General features: G+C 42.9%; 1 protein-coding gene across 1 annotated transcript; it reads right to left on the bottom strand.

Moving 5' to 3' along the window:
• Positions 1–14,056: 14,056 nt before the first annotated feature.
• RPTN (repetin) lies at positions 14,057–17,591 on the bottom strand. The gene is made up of 3 exons (XM_052638019.1): positions 17,454–17,591; positions 15,235–16,705; positions 14,057–14,898 (listed from the first exon to the last, which is right to left on the bottom strand). Exons 1-3 carry the CDS (start codon positions 17,589–17,591, stop codon positions 14,057–14,059), a joined length of 2,451 nt encoding a protein of 816 aa, XP_052493979.1.
• Between the last annotated feature and the right edge of the window lie 5,473 nt (positions 17,592–23,064).

Genomic DNA, 23,064 nt, shown 5'->3' with positions numbered 1-23,064 from the left:
GATTATATGATAATTCTATTTTTATTTGTTTTGAGGAACTGCCATACTGTTTTGCATAATTGCTTTTCAGTTTTACCTACACAATGATATTGCACATGGTCCCAATTTTCCCACATCCTTGCCAATACCTGTTGTTTTCTGTTTTTTTTTTTAATTTAAATTTTATTTTTTATAGTAATATTTTTTATAGTAGTATTTTATATCCTAATGGATATGAGGTGGTATCTCATTGGGCTTTTTAAAAATTTTTTTATTTTTCGACATGTACACACCACTGTATTTATATGTGTATTTTTGGCTGCACTGGTTTTCATTGCTATATGCGGGCTTGTTCTAGTTTGGAGAGAGGGGCACTCCCTGGTTGTGCATGGGCTCCTCGCTGCAGTGGCTCCTCTTGCCGCAGAGCACAGGCCCTAGGTGCACAGGCTTCAGTAGCTGCAGCTCAGGTCTCAGGTGTGGCTCTAGAGCATGGGCTAGTAGATGTGGGGCACAAGCTTAGTCGCTCAGCAGCATGTGGACTCTTCTCTGACCAGGGATTGAACCCATGTTCCCTGCCTTGGCAGGCAGATTCCTATCCACTGCACCACCGGGAAGTCCTCCTTGTGCTTTCTTTTTTAAATATTTAATTTAAGAGTAATTGCTTTACAATATTTTGTTGACTTCCGCCATACCTCAACATGAATCAGTCATAGGTGCTTTTGATTTGCGTTTCTCTAATGATTAGTGAGATTGAGCATCTTTTTATGTACTTGTCTGTTTGTATACCTTCTTTGGAGAAATGTTTCTTCAAGTCTTTCACACACTTTTAAAATTGAAATATAGTTGACTTACAGTGTTGTGTTAGTTTCTGGTATACAGCAAAGTGATTCAGCTATGTATATAGACGTAGTCTTTCAGGTTCTTTTCCATATCTTTTTCAGGTTCTTTTCCATTGTATGTTGATTCAAGTATTAAATATAATTCCTTGTGCTGTACAGTAGGACCTTATTGTTTACCTGTTTTATATATAGCAGTGTGTATCTGTTAATCCCAAGTTCCTAACTTATCCCTCCCCTCACCTTTTCCCATTGGTAACCATATCTTATTTATTTTTTGGCTGCACCGGGTCTTCACTGCTGCATGAGAACTTTCTCTAGTAGTGAGAAGAGGGAGCTACTCTTTAGTCACTGTTCACCGGCTTCTCATTGTAGTGGTTTCTCTTGTGGAGCACAAGATCTAGGGTGAATGGGCTCAGTAGTTGCAGGTTCCGGGCTACAGAGTGCAGGCTCAGTGGTTGTGCTGCACAGGCTTAATTGCCTCATGGCATATGGGATCTTCTGGGATCAGGGATTGAACCCGTGTCATCTGCATTGGCAAGTGGACTCTTAACCATTGATTCACCAGGGAAACCCTATTAGCTTGTTTTTTTCATATACTTTTAGATTGGATTGTTTGAGATTTTTGTTGTTGATTTTTAGGAATTATTTTTATATATACTAGATATTAATCTCTTACCAGATATATGATTTGCAAATATCTTCTCCCATTCTATGGATTATCTTTTCACTCTGTTGACTTTGTCCTTTGATGTGCAGAAGTTTTGAATATTCATGTAGTACAATTTATCTATTTTTACTCTTCTTGCCTTTACTTTCGGTGTCATGCTTCAGACTGTTTTATCTTAAAGCAATCACAGTTTCCTGCTCTCCTTTTATGATTGGAGAAGGAAATGGCAATCCACTCCAGTATATAATTACAATCAATGAAAAGCCCTGATCGGATCTGTTATGCCTACTGCTGTTAAGCCTGGGGACCTTCATTCTACCTTCTCAACATTTGTTTCTCTAAAGTCTACTCACCCTTCAGTTCAGTTCAGTTCAATTCAGTTCAGTTCAGTTGCTCAGTCATGTCCAACTCTTTGGGTCCCCATGGACTGCAATGTCAGGCCTCCCTGTCCATCACCAACTCCTGGAGCTTACTCAAACTCATGTTCATTGAGTGGGTGATGCCATCCAACCATCTCATCCTCTGTCATCCCCTTCTCCTCCTACCTTCGATCATTCCCAGCATCAGGGCCTTTTCCAGTGAGTCAGCTCTTTGCATCAGGTGGCCAAAATATTGGAATTTCAGCTTCAGCATCAGTCCTTCCAATGAATATTCAGGAATGATTTCTTTTAGGGTGGACTGGTTGGATCTCCTTGCAGTTCAAGGGACTCTCAAGTCCATCACCACAGTTCAAAAGCATCAATTCTTTGGCATTCAGCCTTCTTTATAGTCCAACTCTCACATCCATACATGACTACTAGAAAAACCATAGCTTTGACTAAATGGACCTTTGTTGGCAAAGTAATGTCTCTGCTTTTTAATATGCTGTCTAGGTTTGTCATAGCTTTTCTTCCAAGGAACAAGCCCCTTTTAATTTCATGGCTGCAGTCACCATCTGCAGTGATTTTGGAGACCAAAAAATAAAGTCTGTCACTGTTTACATTGTTTCCCCATCTATTTGCCATGAAGTGATGGGACCAGATGCCATGATCTTAGTTTTCTGAATGTTGAGTTTTAAGCCAGTGTTTTCACTCTCTTCTTTCACTTTCTTTTTTTTTCTCCATTAAGAGTTTTAATTTATTTTTTAATGTATGTATTTATTTATTATTGTTAAAAATTTTACTTCAATCAAATATAATTTAAGAAACTATGAGAAACAGTCTATTACATTTACCTTTTTCACAGCCTAGTCTTTTTTTTTTTTTTTTACTTTACAATATTGTATCTTTCACTTTCACCAAGAGGCTGCCATAAGGGTGGTGTCACCTGCGTATCTCTGGCTATTGATATTTCTTTTGGCAATCTTGATTCCAGCTTGTGCTTCATCCAGTCCAGCATTTCTCATGATGTACTCTTCATGTAAGTTAAATAAGCAGGGTGACAGTATACAGCCTTAACATACTCCTTTCCTGATTTGGAAGCAGTCTGTTGTTCCATACCAGTTTTAACTGTTGCTTCTTGACCTGCATACAAATTTCTCAGGAGGCAGATCAGGTGGTCTGGTATTTCCATCTCTTTAAGAATTTTTCACAGTTTGTTGTGATCCACACAGTCAAAGGCTTTGGCATAGTCAATAAAGCAGAAGTAGATGTTTTTCTGGAACTCTCTTGCTTCTTTGATGATCCAATGAATGTTGGCAATTTGATCTCTGGTTCCTCTGCCTTTTTGAAATCCGGCTTGAACATCTGGAGGTTCATGGTTCACATACTGTTGAAGCCTGGGTTGGAAATTTTGAGCATTACTTTGTAGCATGTGAGATGAGTGCCATTGTGTGGTAGTTTGTGCATTCTTTGGCATTGCCTTTCTTTGGGATTGGAATGAAAACTGACCTTTTCCAGTCCTGTGGCCACTGTTGAGTTTTCCAAATTTGTTGGCATATTGAGTGCAGCACTTTCACAGCATCATCTTTTAGGATTTTAAATAGATCAACTGGAATTCCATCACCTCCACTAGCTTTGTTGATAGTGATGCTTCCTAAGGCCCACTTGACTTCACATTCCAGGATGTCTGGCTCTAGCTGAGTGATCACACCATCATGATTATCTGGGTTGTGAAGATCTTTTTTGTATAGTTCTGTGTATTCTTGCCACCTCTTCTTAATATCGTCTGCTTCTGTTAAGTCCATACCATTTCTGTCCTTTATCGTGCCCATCTTTGCATGAAATGTTCTCTTGGTATCTCTAATTTTCTTGAAGAGATCTCTAGTCTTTCTCATTCTATTGTTTCCCTCTATTTCTTTGCATTGATCACTGAGGAAGGCTTTCTTATGTCTCCTTGCTATCCTTTGGAACTCTGCATTCAAATGGGTGTATCTTTCCTTTTCTCCTTTACTTTTCAATTCTCTTCTTTTCACAGCTATTCGTAAGGCCTCCTCAGACAACCATTTTGCCTTTCTTTTTCTTGGGGATGGTCTTGATCCCTGTCTCCTGTACAATGTCATGAACCTCCGTCCATAGTTCTTCAGGCACTCTGTTTATCAGATCTAATCCCTGGAATCACCCTTAAAGGCCAGGCCAACTGATTCTTCCAGCAAGAAACCCTCTGTCTAGCATTTCCCACTGGGATAGAGTTTTTTTTCTCTTGGTCCTTGTGCTTGATTACAGGCCTCTCAGAGTGTTCTATGGATTAAGCGTACTGATTTATATACATTACATCTCTCAGTAGACTGTGAGCTCCTTGGGGGCAGGGATAATTTTGCATATCTGTGTCCTCTACAGTACTAGCATTGTGCCTTGTGTTTAGCAGTTCTAGCCCAGACTGGTTGACATGGCAGTTACATTCTGTTCCACAAATTATGGTACTCATTGAGTAGGCTCTTTTCATTGGGGTAGATAGCAATCAAATAATTTAAAACATGGATTTTAGAGGTCAAGTCTGGATTTGAATTTTGTTCTTGTCACTCACAAGATACATGACTTTGGGGGAAGTTCCTTAATCTCTCCATGCCTTGGCTTTCTCATCTATAAAGTGGACAAGATGAAAAGCACCAAATTTACTAGGGTTTGTGGGAGGATAAAGCATGGGAGTGCTCAGCATTGTCCCTGGGGATGCACTCAGGGGAAGCTAGTGATGTGCTCAGGGAGAGTTAGTGATGGCTATTATTTTTTTTTTACCTGTATCTGCAAACAATTGTTTGTTCTCTTAGACCCATCACAAGGTGTTGTGATTGTCTTCCTGCTGTGGAAATCTTGAATTCTTGATGACAGACACCCCGCCTCTGTATCCCCCAGTGACCAGCACAGTGTCCAGCAAACTTAAGTCATCAGTGTTCGTTGGGTGAATGAATGAATCTGAGACTTTTGAACTGCAGCCCCCACCTTATATGTATGGAAACATTGCTGTTATTAGTAGGTATCACACTGTGGGGTCTTATAAATGCATACTATCAATGATTTATTTGGTTTTAGGGAAGTATGTGGAAGACAGTGTGAAAGACAGACTTGTAAATTATGAACTTTAAAATAAGCAGAATGAATTAGAATGCCACAAGAGGATTGATAATAGTAGGAGCAGACAGGTGGAGGTGGCTCAGATGGTAAAGCACCTGCCCGCAATGCAGGAGACCTGGGTTCGATCCCTGGGTTGGGAAGATCTCCTGGAGAAGGAAATGGCAACCCACGCCAGTACTCTTGCCTGGAGAATCCCATGGACAGAGGAGCCTGGTAGGCTACAGTCCTTGGGGTCGCAAAGAGTCAGACACGACTGAGCAACTTCACTTTCACTTTCACTTTCAAGGTAGGTGTGGGGGATGGCTTTATGGAGATGATGTTTGAAGTAAGGTTTTAAGAATGAGTACAATCTTGGTTAAATAAATCCACCTGCTTGTTTAAATCCTAATCAACCACTAAAATCTAAGATAGATGCTTCCTCTATCCTGAAGATACTTGTTTTGCCCCACCTGCATATATCTTCCCTCTTTTGAGCATCCATGGTGCTTTCTTTCTTATCTTCTTACCACCTGCAGTTATAGTACTAAATCTACATGAAGTGATCTAAAATTTTTGTGCATTGAATCATAGCATCTTTACTTACATGCAAGGGCTTCCCTGGTGGCTCAGAGGTTAAAGCGTCTGCCTCCAGTGCGGGAAACCTGGGTTCGATCCCTGGGTCGGGAAGATACCCTGGAGAAGGAAATGGCAACCCACTCCAGTATTCTTGCCTGGAGAATCCCATGGACAAAGGAGCTTGGTAGGCTACCATCTATGGGGTTGCACAGAGTCAGAGACAACTGAAGTGACTTAGCAGCAGCAGCAGTGCCTAGAATGTGCCAGGTACCATGTCAGGTACTCTGCAGATCCTTACAGCCACCCTATGAAGAAGATATTATTATCAGAATTTTTAAATGAGGAAACAGGATTAAGTAATACAAAAGTTGAGTAGTTGGGTCAGGATTGGAACTCACTTCTGTTGGACTCCCAAACTGCTGCTCTTAACTGAGTGGCTACTATATGATGCACTGTACAGTTGGGGAGGATAGCTGCTGTAGTAGAAACTGGTGACCAGTACATATGACAAGAGTCTTACTTGTTCACTGGGCAGAGAGTACCAAACTGTGACCGGATTAGCATTTGTCATTTTTTTCCTAGCCATCTAAGAACACAGGGAAATCCCCTGGACAGAGGAGCTTCACCGTCTGCAGTGCAGGCGGTCTGGAAGAGTCAGACACTGCTTAGCAACTAAATAGCAGCAAGGACACAGGGAATCCAGTGATCAGTAGGTGGCGCTAGAACCCCATATGATTGTACAATTTCTCCAGTTTGCTTCCAAAGTATAAATAGTTCGAAGTTGTCTAGTTAAGTTGGAGTCTAGGTGGCATATTGGGGTGTTGTTGGCAACCAGGTTGCAAATGTAGACTGCAGCCAGATCACGGAGGGCTTCTGTGAGCATGCAGTTGACACATACACTTATTGGGCATGCACCATGATCAGCCAGTTTGTGTGCATGTGTGCCTACCTTTCTAAATGTTACAGAGAAAAATCAAGGCATGCAGGTAACAAATTTCATTTCAAAGTACTATGTGATAAATAAAAAATACTATGTGAAAAATCAGATCAGATGGGCACTGTCTATGCCACCCCACTAGGGTTGCTTTATTATGCTTTACTATGAAGGGCTGCAAACTCTGAGTTCCTGGCCCCCTCCCTGCCACATACACACTCTATTCAGAGGCATCTTTGTTGTTCCATCATCTTCAAGCCTTCCATGTTGGAAACTTGCTTCTCTCTCATTGCCTTATATGGTAAAGGAGAAGGGTAGAGCAAAATCATTTTGAAGCGACCACTGTTTTTGATGTAGAGGGGTATAGTGGCAAACAGGACAAACAGAATCCTTGTTCTTGCGGGCCTTAAGTTCCAACTGAGGGGAGATGACTATAAACAAGTAGTATGGAAACAATGTACCAGATATGAAAAGTGCTGACAATAGTGACAAAAAGAGGAGGATGTAGTTGAGAGTGATTGGAAGATTATTCTTTAAGATTAAAAGTTAGAGAAAGCTTCTCTGAGGAGGTATACTCTTTAGCTGACACCTAGATGAAATAGGAAGGCAGCCATATAAATCGGGGAGATGCCCATTCCAGACCAAAAAAAAAAAAAGTTAGCTGCTCTAAATAGGAACCAGCTTATCCTACCAGAATCAAAGAAAGAAGGCCAGAATGGTTGGTGACTGTACAAGAGAGTGTTGAAAGATGAGGTCTGGAAGAGACCCAACATAGAAAGGCCCTGGGAAGAATGTTGAATGTAATCGTCAGTGTGGTGAGAAACTGTCAAGAATTTTAAGCAGGGGAGTGACATGATGTGGTTTACATTCCGCAGAGGAGTAAGGACCTGCATCAGGAAGCTATTGCTGTATCCCAGGAGAGAGATGGTGGTGATGGGGGTGTTAGGACTAGACATGGCAGTGATGGTGAATTTGCTGCTACTGCTGCTAAGTCGCGTCAGTTGTGTCCGACTCTGCGCGACCCCATAGACAGAAGCCCACCAGGCTGCTCTGTCCCTAGGATTCTCCAGGCAAGAACACGGATGGTGAATTTGGGCCACCCTATATTTTGAGACAGAAACGAAAGGACTTGCTGATAAGTTTGATTTGGGAGGAAAGAATGATAACAACAAAGTATATACCTTAGGTTTTTGCCTGAGCATTGTGGATGGTGCTACTGACTTACTAAAATGGGGAACATTAAAGGACAAACAAGTTAAATTGAGAGTTCTGTTTGGGAATGCTAAGACTGAGATGCTATTTAGATGTCCGAGTGGAAATGCCAAGTAGATTATTGGAGAATATATGAGCCTGGAGTTTAGGAAAGACATTAGAGATGAAGATTGGAGAGCCTCAGAAATACTGACACATTTAAAGCCAAAGGACAGGATAAAATAGCCCATAGTTAGAGGAGAAAATAGCTCAGAAGTCAGTCCCAAGGGGAAGAAAGTTGGGCTGCAGTGAAATAAAGAACAGTTTTCTGCAAGGGAGTGATGTGCCTTTTTAATTTAGGTATATTTGGAGGAAGCGCTGTGAGTTATCTTCACAGTTTCCATGATATGCTCAGAGTTTGAGAATAGATGGTGCTTAAGAGGGACAGTCTTCATTTTCAGTTGAAAAAATTTGGAAGGTTGCTCTATGGTTTAGATCCAGAGAGCTGCTTTTTTTTTGTTTTGCTGATGGCAGAGCCTACTTCTGGTTAGCCTGTAACACATTAAAATGTTTCTCCTCCCTCCTTTCACACCCTCTTAAGGGCAGACCCCCACTCTCATCTTTGGTTTTGGGCTCAGCTTAGATAGCCCTGCAGTCTGCCATGTTCCAAGGTCTGCATGGGCTTAGGTTGTACCTGTGATGGGGAAGTTCTACAGATCAAGTTCATCTAGTTCAATTCAGTCGCTCAGTCGTGTCTGACTCTTTGAGACCCCATGGACTGCAGCATGCCAGGCTTCCCTGTCCGTCACTGGCTCTTGGAGCTTGCTCAAACTCATGTCCATCGAGTTGGTGATGCTATCCAACCATCTCATCCTTTGTCATCTCCTCCTCCTCCTGCCTTAAATCTTTCTCAGCATCAGGGTCTTTTCCAGTGAGTCAGTTTTTTGCATCAGGTGGCCAAAATATTGGAGTTTCAGCTTCAGCATCAATCCTTCCAATGAATATTCAGGACTGATTTCCTTTAGGATTGACTGGTTGGATCCCTTGGACTGTCCAAGGGACTCCCAAGAGTTTTCTCCAACACCACAGTTCCAAAGCATCAGTACTAAAGTGCTCAGCTTTCTTTATAGTCCAACTCTCACATCCATACATGACTACTGGAAAAATCATAGCTTTGCCTAGATGGGCCTCTGTTGGCAAAGTAATGTCTCTGCTTTTTAATACGCTGTCTAGGTTGATCATAGCTTTTCTTCCAAGGAGCAAGTATCCTTTAATTTCATGGCTGCAGTCACCAGTGATTTGGAGCTCCCCAAAATAAAGTCTGTCACTGCTTCCATTGTTTCTCCATCTATTTGCCATGAAATGATGGGACCAGATGCCATGATCTTAGTTTTCTGAGTGTTGAGTTTTAAGCCAACTTTTTCACTCTCCTGTTTCACTTTCATCAAGAGACTCTTTAGTTCTTCTTTGCTTTCTGCCATAAGGGTGGTGTCATCTGCCTACCTGAGGTTATTGATATTTCTTTTGGCAATCTTGATCCCAGCTTGTGCTTCATCCAGTCCAGCATTTTGCATGATGTATTCTGCATATAAGTTAAATAAGCAGGGTGACAATACACAGCCTTGGCGCACTCCTTTCCCAATTTGGAACCAGTCCATTGTTCCACGTCCAGTTCTAATTGTTGCTTCTTGATCTGCATACAGATTTCTCAGGAGGCAGATCAAGTGGTCTGGTATTCCCATCTCTTAAGAATTTTCCACAGTTTGTTGTGATCCACACAGTCAAAGGCTTTGGCATAGTTAATGAAGATAGATGAAGTAGATGTTTTCCTGAAACTCTGTTGCTTTTTCGATGCTCCAATGAATGTTGGCAACTTGATCTCTGGTTCCTCTGCCTTTTTGAAATCCAGCTGGAACATCTGAAAGTTCTCGGTTCACATACTGTTGAAGCCTGGCTTGGAGAATTTTGAGCATTACTTTACTAGCGTGTGAGATGACTGCCATTGTGTGGTAGTTTGAGCATTCTTTGGCATTGCCTTCTTTGGGATTGGAATGAAAACTGACCTTTTCCAGTCCTGTGGCCACTGTTGAGTTTTCCAAATTTGTTGGCATATTGAGTGCAGCACTTTCACAGCATTATCTTTTAGGATTTTAAATAGATCAACTGGAATTCCACCACCTCCACTAGCTTTGTTTGTAGTGATGCTTCCTAAGGCCAACTTGACTTCGCATTCCAGGATGTCTGGCTCTAGATGAGTGATCATACCATTGTGATGATCTGGGTTGTGAAGATCTTTTTTGTATAGTTCTTCTGTGTATTCTTGCCACCTCTTCTTGATATCGTCTGCTTCTGTTAGGTCCCTACCATTTCTGTCCTTTATTGTGCCCATCTTTGCATGAAAGTTCCCTTTGTATCTTTAATTTTCTTGAAGAGATCTCTAGTCTTTCTCATTCTGTTGTTTCCCTCTATTTCTTTGCATTGATCACTGAGGAAGGCTTTCTTATGTCTCCTTGCTATCCTTTGGAACTCTGCATTCAAATGGGTGTATCTTTCCTTTTCTCCTTTACTTTTCAATTCTCTTCTTTTCACAGCTATTTGTAAGGCCTCCTCAGACAACCATTTTGCCTTTCTTTTTCTTGGGGATGGTCTTGATCCCTGTCTCCTGTACAGTGTCACGAACCTCCATCCATAGTTCTTCAGGCACTCTCTATCAGATCTAATCCCTTGAATCTATTTGTCACTTCCACTGTAAATTCATAAGGGTTTTGATTTAGGTCATAGCTGGATAGTCCAGGAGTTTTCCCTACTTTCTTCAATTTAAGGCTGAATTTGGCAATAAGGAGTTCAGTTCATGATCTCAGCCATAGTCAGCCCCTGGTCTTGTTTTTGCTGACTGTATAGAGCTTCTCCATCTTTGGCTGCAAAGAATGTAATCAATTGATTTTGATATTGACCATCTGGTGATGTCCATGTGTAGAGCCTTCTCTTGTGTTGTTGAAAGTGAGTGTTTGCTATGTATGACAAGTGTGTTCTCTTGGCAAAACTCTTGTTAGCCTTTGCCCTGCTTCATTTTGTACTCCGAGGTCAAATTTGCCTGTTACTCCAGGTATCTCTTGACTTCCTACTTTTGCATTCCAGTCCCCTATAATGAAAAGGACATCTCTTTTGGGTGTTGGTTCTAGAAGATCTTGTAGGTCTTCATAGAACTGTCCAACTTCAGCATCTTCCATATTACTGGTTGGGGCATAGACTTGGATTACTGTGATATTGAATGGTTTGCCTTGGAAATGAGCAGAGATCATTCTGTCATTTTTGAGACTGCACCCAAGTACTGCATTTTGGACTCTTTTGTTGACTATGAGGCCTACACCTAACTCCGTCCATATATTAGCTGTTTCTCTCCATCTCAAACATCTGTCCTGCCAGTTTTCCTCTCATTTTCTGCTAAGGAAATTTTGTGGCTCCTACTATTAACAGAAAGAAAAAATCCCAGATAGAAAGGCTTCATGGTAGATTTTGAGGTCCTCCATGATCTAGCTCACTTTGCCCTTTCAGCTTTGACTCTCTTTAGTGTCTATTTGTATACCTCTTGCTTCATCAAACTTTCCTGGGCTTTCCTTCGCTATATTTACTTGTGCTGTTTCCTAGCCTGGTTGCCTTAATTGCTCCCATTCTTTACTGCCTGGCTCACCCACTGAGAGCCTCCATGACCCCTGAGTCGCTTCCAGATTTTGAGACCACTCACCCTGGTTTATTCTCCACCCTCTACTTTAGCTTTCTGGGGCGAGTCTAAGTTGTGGAAAACAGTGTGAAGAAGACCCATCTTACCTATGAACAATTATACCATTTAAACAGCAGCCAGCATATGGGCCTCCCCAGGACAAGCTGTGACTTTTCTCATCCCCTCTCTCCTAGGATCATGGCCCTAGTTTAGATGCTTTCCTTATAAAGCCTTTTAAAAACCTTTTCAAGCAGAGCTACTCCCTTCTTGGTGTCATGACAGCAATTTTTATGTACTTAGGACATTTTTGTCTTATTTAATGGTTTTTTTTGTTGTACACATATTTCTTGCTATTAGATAGGAATCTTCTTCAGGAAAGAAATTGTTGTTATGAGTTTTTATATCCTTCCTATGGTGAAGATGATCTGATAGTCCTCAGTATCCATTCTTATCTACTTCTGTGTTTCCCAGACTCCCTTATGTTAGAGTTCTAGATGTGAAGTACATTTTATTAGGTGATTTTACATGATATTTGGAAGATATTGTGATTTGGGTTATTTCTGTTGGCAAATAAGGTTATGGAGTCATGGATGTTGATAGGCAATTTCGGCAGTAATGTGAGGCCATTTCTGGATTCCAGCTTTCTCATTCCTTAACTGCAGCACTGGTGATGTATTGAACCCTATAGTTCCAGAAATTGCTTCCTATTTTTCAATGATTCAACCCATATAATTCTGGGCACTAATTCCCCTTTTGATTAAAATATCCAAAGAGGTTATTTTTCCATTCACTTACTGAATAAGGGTCTCATTAATTTCCCTTGTCTATTACTGCATAATAGATAGGAAAGCTCTAATAAATATTCAGTTGAATTTATTCTGAAGTCAGACTAATTTTCTCCGTCTGCCTATCTATTCAACAAATGATGAGGGCCACTAAACTTCAGTGGAGGCACTAAGTGCTAAGTAGTACAAGTTTGAGTGAGATATGGTCTTATTTCCAGGTTGGTAGAGGAGATAATTACTATAGTGTAACAAATGATATCGCAGGAATGAGTAAAAATTTAGGGGAAGGAATGCTTGAAGTATCCAGGGAAGCTGCCCATAGATGTGATATTTTAGTTGGGACACAGAGGATGCTGAGGTTTTTGCCAGACTGAAAGAGGGGGGAAGGTATTCCAGGCTGTGGAATTGTATATTAAAAATATGAATTATTGAAAGTCTATGATATGCTAAGAAAAAGTATTAAATGCTCCTTGGAGGAGTCTTTCATGAGATTAGGCTGGGTAGGTCATCTGGGTTAGATTGTGGAAGTCCTGTGTGCCATGCTAAGGAGTATGAACTTTACTCTCAGGTCACTGAAGAGAGGGGAGGTTAAGGTGGTGGAATGGAGAAGTGGGAAGAGATTTAAGAGGTGTGGTAGATGTAGAGTTGGCAAGACTTAATGATCACTTGCGGGCTTCCTTGGTGGCTCAGATGGTAAAGAATCTGCCTACAATGCAGGAGACCTGAGTCCAATCCCTGGGTCAGGAAGATCACCTAGAGAAGGAAGTGGCAACCCACTCCAGTATTCTTGCCTGGAGAATCCCATGGACAGAGGAGCCTGGTGGGCTACAGTTCATGGGGTCGCAAAGAGTCAGACACAACTGAATAAGCGCACACACACACAATGATCACTTGAATATGGAGCTGAATGAGTGGAAGGGGTCAAATTTGACTCCTCTGCAGGGGAAGGAACTGAAGATGATGTTTAGATAAGTTCCTTTTGACTCCTTGTTGTTTGTTTTATATTGATTCTTATTTTTTTAAGTGCTCAGGAGCTCAAAGAACAAAGAGATCTTAAAAGTGGAGAAATGATTTCTTATCCTTGGAAAATGCCCACAAGTGAAGATAGGATGGCCCCATAGTGAAAAAGGAAAAGAGTCACTGAGGTTGATGCTCACCAATCATTTATTGGGTATTTTAATACAATTCCATAGACTTTCTCATGAAAGGTTTTCAGGCTCCAGGAACTAGGGATCAACAGTGTTGGCTTGTTGGAATCTGCAAACAGATGAAATGTTTGCTGTTTCGTGTGATCAGAAACTAAAAGGCATCAAACTGGAATCAGTCCAATCAGCTCTCGTGATAGCTCAGTGGCCAGTCTTGATGAGGGATAGAGACATGGGCATGGGGGTGTTGTGGACGTCTAGCAGCCTCTCACTGTATTTCATTTTAGTGTAGGCTACGAGGCTTGCAATTCTTGATGGTTTAGCCACAAGAGCTCTCTAAGTCCTGGTGTCCTCTCCTCAGCTTATAATGTGTATCTTCAGAATGCCTTTCCTGTTTCTGAACTTTTGAGTGAAATTCTTACCTTTCAATGATCCAATCCTGTCCCACCTATACAGAGAACAAACCAGGAAATGATTTAAATCCCCAAATTAATCAAAATTGGGATCTGATTATTTCACCCAATTTACCACTCAGATTTTACCTAACCAGAGCACTCTGGAATTGCTGATCAAAGAACTGAAATGCCCTAGAAGTGAATCCTAGTTCCTAAAAGCATCCTTGTGGTTAGATAGAGTAGAGGAGAGAATGAAGATACACATTTTAAATTTCTTAAGCAGAAGTAAGGATGAACTTGATGTGTAGATTTCTTCCTTGGCTTCGTGTTGCTTTAGCTCTTGGTGCAATGCACAGCCTAGTGCCAAACCCCTTTCTGCTCTTGTACGTAGTCATAGAGTGGATTGGGAGCAATAGTTGCCTTGATAGGGTGACTTCCACCCTGTTCTCTTCTTTGGGGCCTCCCAGCATTCTGGGTTGGATGGAAGGCCAGGTCACTGCGTCTTCCTTGGGAACTTGGACTCTGGCCATCTTCATTCGTATGGAATTTTTCTCTGTTGGTACATCCTTGCTGGGTCCCTTGGGATTGTTGATACTGGGACTCTTGATACCTTTCTTTATCCTTATGGGTTTGCTGATCCTGTTGTTGTCGACAGTTTTGATCCTCTTCATGGGTTTGCCTGTCTCGTGTCTGATGGGTCTGCTCATCTTCATGGGTTTGCCTGTCTTGTCTCTGACGGGTCTGCTCATCTTCATGGGTTTGCCTGTCTCGTCGCTGACGGGTCTGCTCATCTTCACGTGTTTGCCTGTCTTGTCTCTGACGGGTCTGCTCATCTTCACGGGTTTGCCTGTCTCGTCTCTGACGGGCCTGCTCATCTTCACGTGTTTGCCTGTCTCGTCTCTGACGGGCCTGCTCATCTTCACGTGTTTGCCTGTCTCGTCTCTGACTGGTCTGCTCATCTTCACGTGTTTGCCTGTCTCGTCTCTGACGGGTCTGCTCATCTTCACGTGTTTGCCTGTCTCGTCTCTGACGGGTCTGCTCATCCTCATGGGTTTGCCTGTCTCGTCTCTGACGGGTCTGCTCATCTTCATGGGTTTGCCTGTCTCGTTGCTGACGGGTCTGCTGATCCTCATGAGTCTGCCTGTCTCGTCTCTGATGGATCTGCTCATCTTCATGGGTTTGCCTGTCTTGACTCTGACCAGTCTGCTGATCCTCACGAGTCTGGCTGTCTTGTCGCTGATGGGTCTGCTCATCCTCATGGGTTTGCCTGTCTCGTCTCTGACGGGTCTGCTCATCTTCATGGGTTTGCCTGTCTCGTTGCTGACGGGTCTGCTGATCCTCATGAGTCTGCCTGTCTCGTCTCTGACCAGTCTGCTCATCTTCATGGGTTTGCCTGTCTCGTCTCTGATGGATCTGCTCATCTTCATGGGTTTGCCTGTCTTGTCTCTGACGGGTCTGCTCATCTTCCTGGGTTTGCCTGTCTCGTCTCTGACGGGTCTGCTCATCTTCACAGGTTTCCCTGTCCCATGTCTCCCATGGAGTTTCCTGACCCTCATGACTGTGTCTACCACAGCTTTGGTGGTCCTGCTCTTCCTCTGCCTGGTGGCTCTGCTTCTCACCATGACTCTGCCTGGTCTGGGCCTGTCTGTGGCCCTGCTCACTACTGTGTGACTGCCAGTTTCTCCCTTTGTGACAGGGTGGCCTTTCTTGCTGAATTTGTGCTACTAGTTTGTGTTGGGTATCCTCTTCAGACTCCCATGCCTGGTGACTATTCTGCTGCCCTTCCCTAGTCTGGGATCTCTGTCCCTGATTTCGGTTTACTTCCTGTCCTTGAATCTGTTGACTTGGTCTTCCTGGCCTTCCTGATTGCTCAACATGTGAGTCTCTGCTTGTTCCCTCACTCCCTTGGAAGTACCTATTTTGCCTAGTTTCCCCAGTCTCTGACTGACCGTATTGAGAGTTCACAGCTTGTCTGTCTGTCTGACTATATCGAGTGCTCAGGCCTTGTCTGTCTGTCTCACCATAGTGGGAAATCTGGCCTTGTCTGTCTGTCTGATCATAGTGAGAGCTAAGGCCTTGTCTGTCTGTCTGGCCATAGTGAGAGCTCAGGCCTTGTCTGTCCATCTGGCCATAGTGAGAGCTCAGGCCTTGTCTGTCTGTCTGACCAGATTGAGAGCTCTGGGCTTGTCTGTCTGTCTGATCATAATGGTAACTCTGACCTTGTCTGTCTGGCCTTGTCTGGCTATAGTGAGTGCTCAGACCTTGTCTGTCTGTCTGGCCACAGTGAGAATCCAATTCTTGCCTATTTCTCTGACCACAGCCTGATTTCTGACCCAGCCTTCCAGACTGTTCATTATAAGAGCCTGATTCCTGTTGGTTTGTTTGGCTATACTGAGGGTCCTCTCTAAGTCTTCCAGACTGGCCATAGCTTGACTGTTGTCCAAGCCTATCAGATTGGCCATAATGAGAATCTTGAAGTTGTTTCTCATACTGATTTAGGGCAAAGACATAGCCCTGTCTTTCAGGATTGCCACTGCCAGATTTATTATTCAGTCTTTGACCAGAGCTGGGGTCCTGACCCTGTCCCTCAGTCTGACCATAGTGGGAATCCCTGTCTGGTCTCTGAGTCTGACCATAGTGGGAGTCCCTGTCTGGTCTCTCAGACTGACCATAGCGAGAGTCCCCATCTTGTCTCTCAAATTGATCTTGGTGGGTATCCTGGCTTTGTTTCTCAGACTGACTGTGGCAGGAATCCTGCCTTTCCCCCTCATGCCTCCTCCTGTGTTGTCTGCCTGTATTTCTTAGAAACGTATGGCCTTGTGTTCCCTCCTGCTTCCTTTCTTGCTGAGAGGTTCTATCTCCATATGATTCATTATCCAGCCTATGATAGCAGGCTTGGGCCAATTGGAACACCATCAGGAGATATTCATGAAAATCAACATGCTCATTTCTGTTTCTATCCAAGAGGCTCAAGATGGTTTCCACAGTCTCTGGGTCATTTGGTCTCTGTGCGAAGATAAAACAAGCAAAAAAAATCAGATGTTCACTTATGGATAGTGTCAGTATCTGTGCCCCAGTCCATTTAGTCCTGCATAAACCTTCAATTGAGAACCCACTAATCTAAAGTGGCCCATGCTTGGTTCTAGTCTTTGATAAGCTGGTTCTCAGAATCTCATCCCTTGCTGGACCAATGGGAGCATGACAATAGGGATAGATACACTTATTTAAAATCGGCTTCATTAATAATTACTTTGAATCATTTGAAGAAGCTATCCCATTCCATCCCGTGCTATGTTGTAATTGTTTGTTCATCTGTTTTTTCTAACCACACTGTGAGATCCTGGAGGGAGGGGAAGCTGGTTTTATTCATGTTTGTATCCCCAGTGCCCAGAATGGTGCTGGTAGGTAGTAGATGTTCAGTGACTCTTTACTGAACAAACGAATGAATGAGATGTGTGGACAGCACTTAAATATGGAAATCAAGGTACAGATCTCAGATTTTCTCCTGAGAAATGATTTCCAGCCTGAAGCTGTACTCCCTCTTGTTTGAATAAAAATACAAGGAGGTGTGTGTGTGTGTGTGTGTGTGTGTGTGTGTGTGTGTGCTGGAAGAGAACTACTAAGGAGCTGCCTGAAATTCTTTTAGTTATAGGGTAGATCATGAACAAATAAAACAAAAAGCATGACGTTCTAAAGGCAGGCATCACTGTAATTCACACTTGTCTCCATGGGGCTCAAAGTCTGAGCATCTTACCCTGAGGATGTCTCCAAACTCAGCCAAGAGCAGCTGCTTCAACTCTTCCTTGCATAGTGAGGTGGAGTCCCCATTCTCTTTGGCATATCTCTGGAACACCTTAATCATGGTGAGTATGCTGTTCAGGAGTTCGGTCATTTTGGCAAAGATGGAGGAACCTAAAAGAAGAAACATTATATTGTCTGTATTTACAATGAAGACCAGGAGACAGCATTTCCAGAGGAAAAGTGGCCCCTTTCGGTCAGGGAAAAAAGTTTAAGAAATGACAGAGCTCATTGTTAGCTATACTCTTTACTCTCTCTGACCCACAGTCAGACTCCAGATATCATGTGTTCAATGGAATAAAGGTGAAAACTATGTGTCCCCTGCTATAGAAAGAGATGATATCCTAGAATACAAAATGTTATAAGGATTTTATATGCTCTGTCTTCTACTTCAGATGGGACTTGCTTGATTGAAACGCTCATATTAGAACAAAAAGGAAGGGAGATCAGGAAGGCCATAGAGGTAGGGCCAGAAGCCAGTATGATAAGGCACAATTTTCTACCAATGACCAGCACACTGAAGAGGGCACTCAATAGATCCTTCTGAAAAGGCCTCAGTCTTCTGATGAGCTTCGCTTAGGTGGGAAAGAAGGCTAGAGGTCTCTTGCCATGTGCCAAGGAAGCTTTCTGAGAGACTAAATTCCAGCAAGTGCTTCTGGCCTGGATAGTCATGTTGGAATATTATAAATATATTGCAAGTAGAATAAGTGGATACAAAAACTGTTCTAGACAAAAATAGCAAGCTAAATTAACTGCATAGATGAGAAGAAATATGTACAGTCAGATAGGTTTACATAGCCATGTTGGGAGGCTGGAGTCTTCTGGAATCTCCATCTCAATAATATTTCTTCTATGATGTAAAAATTCTAGTTACTGAGTTTGCAGGCCTCTAGACTGAAGTCCTAGCTGCAAAGCACACTGGATTTCTAAAAGCATGCCATTGATGCCTCTAGGGATAAGTGACAAATGATGAATTGCAGGACACAAGCAGAGTCCCTTATGGCAATTCATTGCAGTGATACTTGAATATTATTGTGGTCCCATGGTCTGGGGCCTTGGCTCTAATGAGCCCTAAACTCTTGGGTCTGGCCTAATTTACACAAAAGGGAAATGCTCCACTATGGGGGACTAATTTATCCACCAAAAGTTCTAGTCCTTCATTTTGGGATGCCTAGGACACAGAAACAATGGCATGTGTATTTTACGGACTCAGAAGTACATCCCTCCCCCCATCCCTGTGAGCTATCATATTCTCAGATAGAGGCAAAAAAGGAAGCAGGAAGGTACCTAAGGCCACAGGGTACCTCCCCAGCCCAGCACGTCACAGCCCCTACCAAGAGGCTCTTGGATTCTGCTGTTGCTTCCCCATGCATGTCTTACCTGCTTGAGGAGGTATCAACAGAAGATTCAGAAGCTGGAGAGGATACTGGACACCTGCAAACCCATCCTATTTATAGGGGTTTTAATTGTCCTACTAGATCACCCCAGGAGACACCCATTATGTGGCAGAACCTGAATCACTCTGGGCCCAGCCCAGCTTGACCTCTCCCTCTGCAAACCGTTTGATTTATTTACTTCCCCCATTTACTCATGAAACTTGTCATCACAGTAGGTGACACCGTTCAAGTCTTGGCCCCATTAATTAGGGGAGTGTATGTGGAGGCATGCATGCAGCTGCTGCTGCTGCTGCTAAGTTGCTTCAGTCGTGTCCAACGCTGTGCGACCCCATAGACGGCAGCCCACCAGGCTCCCCTGTCCCTGGGATTCTCCAGGCAAGAACACTGGAGTGGGTTGCCATTTCCTTCTCCAGTCATGCCTGCAGCAGGGGTCCCAAAAGACAGAGGCATGGGCCAAGTACATCCTTAGCATGTGTCACTTATCAAGACTAATGGAAGGCAGCAGTCAAATCATACCAAAGAAGGATACTAATCAGATCACGGCACAAAAATCTGACTCTAGGTGGAGAGCCAGGACATAATTATTGGAAGAGATTTGTTTCAGGTTGTTTTGCTAATGTTGGGGTGTGTGTGTGTGTGTGTGTGTGTGTGTGTGTGTGTGTGTGTGTGTACACGCGTGCATGCTTGGTCATGTCTGACTCTTTCAGCCCCATGGACTGTAGCCATCAGGCTCCTCTGTCCATGGCATTTTCCAGGCAAGAACGTAGGAGACAGTATCATCCTCCTTCTCCAGGGCATCATCTTGACCCAAGGATTGAACCCATGTCTCCTGCATTGGCAGGCAGATTCTTTATCACTGGGAAGCCCAGTGGAAGTGGATATGCGTATTTTAATCTATTGATCTATTTTTAATATTTTTTACATTTCTGTTTTTTAAAAAATTATTTATTTATTTTAGACTGTGCTGGGTCTTCATTGCTGTGTGTAGGCTTTCTCTAGTTGCTGTGAGTGGAGGCTTCTCTTTGTTACGGTGCCTTGGCTGCTCATTGTGGTGGCTTCTCGTTGTGGTGCCTTCTCTTGTGGCGCCATGGGCCCAGATGCTTGGGCTTCGTTAGTTGTGGTACATGGGCTTAGTTGCTCTGCAACATGTGGGATCTTCCTGGACCAGGGATCAAGCCTGTGTCCCATGCACCGGCAGGTGCCTTCTTAACCACTGGATCACCAGGGTAGTCCCTTTAAAATTTTTTTCATTTAACAGCTCTGGAGGCTAGAGGGAGAATTAGATATATGACCAATTTTGGAATGGAGGGGTGTGATGATGGTGGAGTTGCCACCATCAGATACTTTTAAATTCTTGCTAAAAAGTTAGAATTGAAGGACAATGTCGAAGTTCATGATATCTGTGAATAGAGCCACTTGTCAGAGACCTGAGTCTCTGTTCTCCATCTCTGCACCTGTGACATGCCAGCAATGTCTCAAAACAGGAGATTCTTAGTAAATGTTTATGGAGTAAATAAACTATTGAATTATGGAGGCATTTGAAAGTCTTGTGTAAAAAAGAAATTTAGAGTTACCTCTCCTTTCTAATTTGTCTTACATCTAGATCTGTGGTTGGACTTTTTCCTAGGTATCTGTACCTCAATCAGTTTTTAGTGATGACACTTGCTATTATTCACTGTGTGCTCAGGATTCTGAAAAGGAATCACAAAAGAACAGAGATATTTTGGTCCAGTTCTAGTAAAGTACCTTCACATACAGAAGAATTTTGAGCACAAGGAGCAAGACAGGAGAAGTGCTGAGTGTTAGTAACCCCAGGAGCATATGGAATAATCATGGGCTGAGCCTAGGCTTCCCTTAGAAGGTGGGGGTTTATGTTGTTCCTTGAAGATTCAGGTGGGCATGAGAAAATGGAGAAATCCTGGTGGGAGAAGGGAAAGACCAAAGGTACAAAGGTGAGAATTCATAGGGTGTGTTTGGATTAGAGTGAGTTGGTGAGTCTGGCTAGAGCAGAGGGTATAAAAAAGAGTAGAATTACAGAATTTTGGATCTGAAAGGAATTATAGTCTTAGCCTCCTAATTTTACAGATGAGGAAACTGAGATCCAGATAGACTGAGTGACTTTGCCAAGGGTCTCACAGGGCTTTGGCTAAAGCCAGGCCTGGAATCCTCATTCCCTTACCCAGCTCAATATGCTTTCTTACACATTCTCTGAGGCAGCTTTGCAGCCTGCTTTCAGGTTTATTTTGATGAGAAAATGGGGAGCAGAGAATATTTTAGTCAAGAAAGTGACATGATCAAAACATTGTTTGAGGGAAGGTGGTCAGTTAACCTGACTGTGATGAGGTTGCCGGCTCTCTCCCTCTAGACTGTGCTGTCTAGGATGGATTGGAAAGAGGAACGTCCAAGAAGGGAGACCAGTTAGGGGTTTGTTGTGAGACGCATGTGGGAAATGGTAAAGGCTTTGACCTGGATGCAGAGGTTCAGAATGATAGGGAGGTAGCGGATGATAGGAGAAGAGGGCAGAAGAAGGAGAAGGGGACATTAGAGGATGAGATGGCTGGATGGCATCACTGATGCACTGAACATGAACTTGGGCAAACTCCAGGAGATGGTGAGGGTCAGAGAGGCCTGGCATGCTGCAGACCATGGGGTTGCGAAGAGTCAGACATGACTGGGCGACTGAACCATGACAACAGCAACAGCAAATGATAGAAGGAAAGATGGGATTTGGGGACATTAGATAAAGGCAGGGAAGGTGGAGAACTCAGGAGATAGGGAGCTCCAAATCTTCAAGCCTGTGTAACTGGCGGGTACTAAAGAAATGTGACTTCTGAAGTGGGCCGAGCAGGGTGGAAGATTCCGCTCCTTCACTGACATTCCTGCACCCTCTGCTGCTGGAGTTCTTGCAGAGCTGGTCACAACTTTCATATTGAGAGCTGGGTCATGTAAATATTCTCCTTCTGCTTTTGTGTCTCAACTTATGAGTTATGTCTCTTCTAATATGTCTATTAGAACCAAAAACCTAGAGAAGTTTCGGTGACCCCAGAGATAAGTAAAGGGAGTAGAGGTGAAGTGAATAGAGGTTAAAGACAACAGCTACTGCGATAGAAAGGGGCAAAGTTGAGGCTCCTTTCTGTTGGCGTCTTCCAGGGCTCCCTAGGAACTGTTTCTTCGGGTTAGATGAAGAGTTCTCTGCCTGATGTTGTAGTTGAGAGAGAGATTATGTTCTTAACAGTAGGATCTGCTATGTCTGCACGCACTTAACACTTAGGAAGTTCCTATAAGACAAGCAGATAACTGTTTATGTTGCTCAATCACTTAATCAGTGGGGATTTGTGAGAATATGGAGAGCCATTTTGTAGGCATTGAGATAAAAGACACAGTCTTTGTCCTTAAGTGAACTTTCAATCTCACTGAAGGATGGGAAACACAGGCTCCTTCTCTGCAGTGAAATTGCTCCTGTCATTGATAAGAGTATTGAGAGAGGTTAATTAGAGGGAAAAAAGAAGAATGCAGGGGCTAGAAATAGCACTTATTTGAAGAAATCATGGAACAGACTGGGTCATTTGGGGCAAATCGCTTAATCTCTTGGTCTTGAATTTCTTTGTCTTCTAGAGGAGAGTGTTGGACTGATCTCTAAACTTTTTTTGTGGCATTAGCATTCTAAGATGCTGTGATTGCAGTCTTAGAATTAGTAGGGGCTTCAGAGGTTTATAACAATCCACTCCAGTACTATTGCCTGGAAGATCCCATGGACAGAGGAGCCTGCTAGGCTACAGTCTATGGGGTCGCAAAGAGTCAGACACGACTGAGCGACTTCACTTTCACTTTTCTTTCAAAGGTTATATTTTAACTTTACTCTGTTCATGAATTTGATAAAGGGCTAAGAACTTTGTGTTCCTCAGTCTTCCTCTGCAGGAAACTAGAGGACAATTATGGTGTTCTGTTACTTAGTGTTGTAAATTGCATGAGGACCAATGCTGTTTTTATTCATTGTTTTTCAATGTGTTTTGCTTCTTTTATTTAAATTCATGTTGGAATGTTGACAGGTCGTCTCAAAGGCAAGATGCTTTTAAACTGCAGTTTATTGTGCTGGGCTCTATGTTAAGCATTTCATATATGATGTCTTGTTTAATTCCACAACAACTCCATGAGGCAGGGATTATTATC

The sequence above is a fragment of the Budorcas taxicolor genome, chromosome 3 (genome assembly GCF_023091745.1).
Source record: "Budorcas taxicolor isolate Tak-1 chromosome 3, Takin1.1, whole genome shotgun sequence".
Classification (NCBI taxonomy): domain Eukaryota; kingdom Metazoa; phylum Chordata; class Mammalia; order Artiodactyla; family Bovidae; genus Budorcas; species Budorcas taxicolor.
This window is presented reverse-complemented; position numbering and strand designations above follow the sequence as displayed.

Bases quoted from the DNA above. Each gene is read 5' to 3' on its own strand.
- RPTN (XM_052638019.1), bottom strand. From the start codon at position 17,591: ATGACCGAACTCCTGAACAGCATACTCACCATGATTAAGGTGTTCCAG. The intron at 16,706-17,453 runs GTAAGATGCTCA...ATCTTCGCACAG, and splicing joins AGTTTGGAGACATCCTCAGG to AGACCAAATGACCCAGAGAC. The intron at 14,899-15,234 runs GGGAGACATGGG...ATCAGCAGACTG, and splicing joins TGAGGGTCAGGAAACTCCAT to GTCAGAGTCAAGACAGGCAA.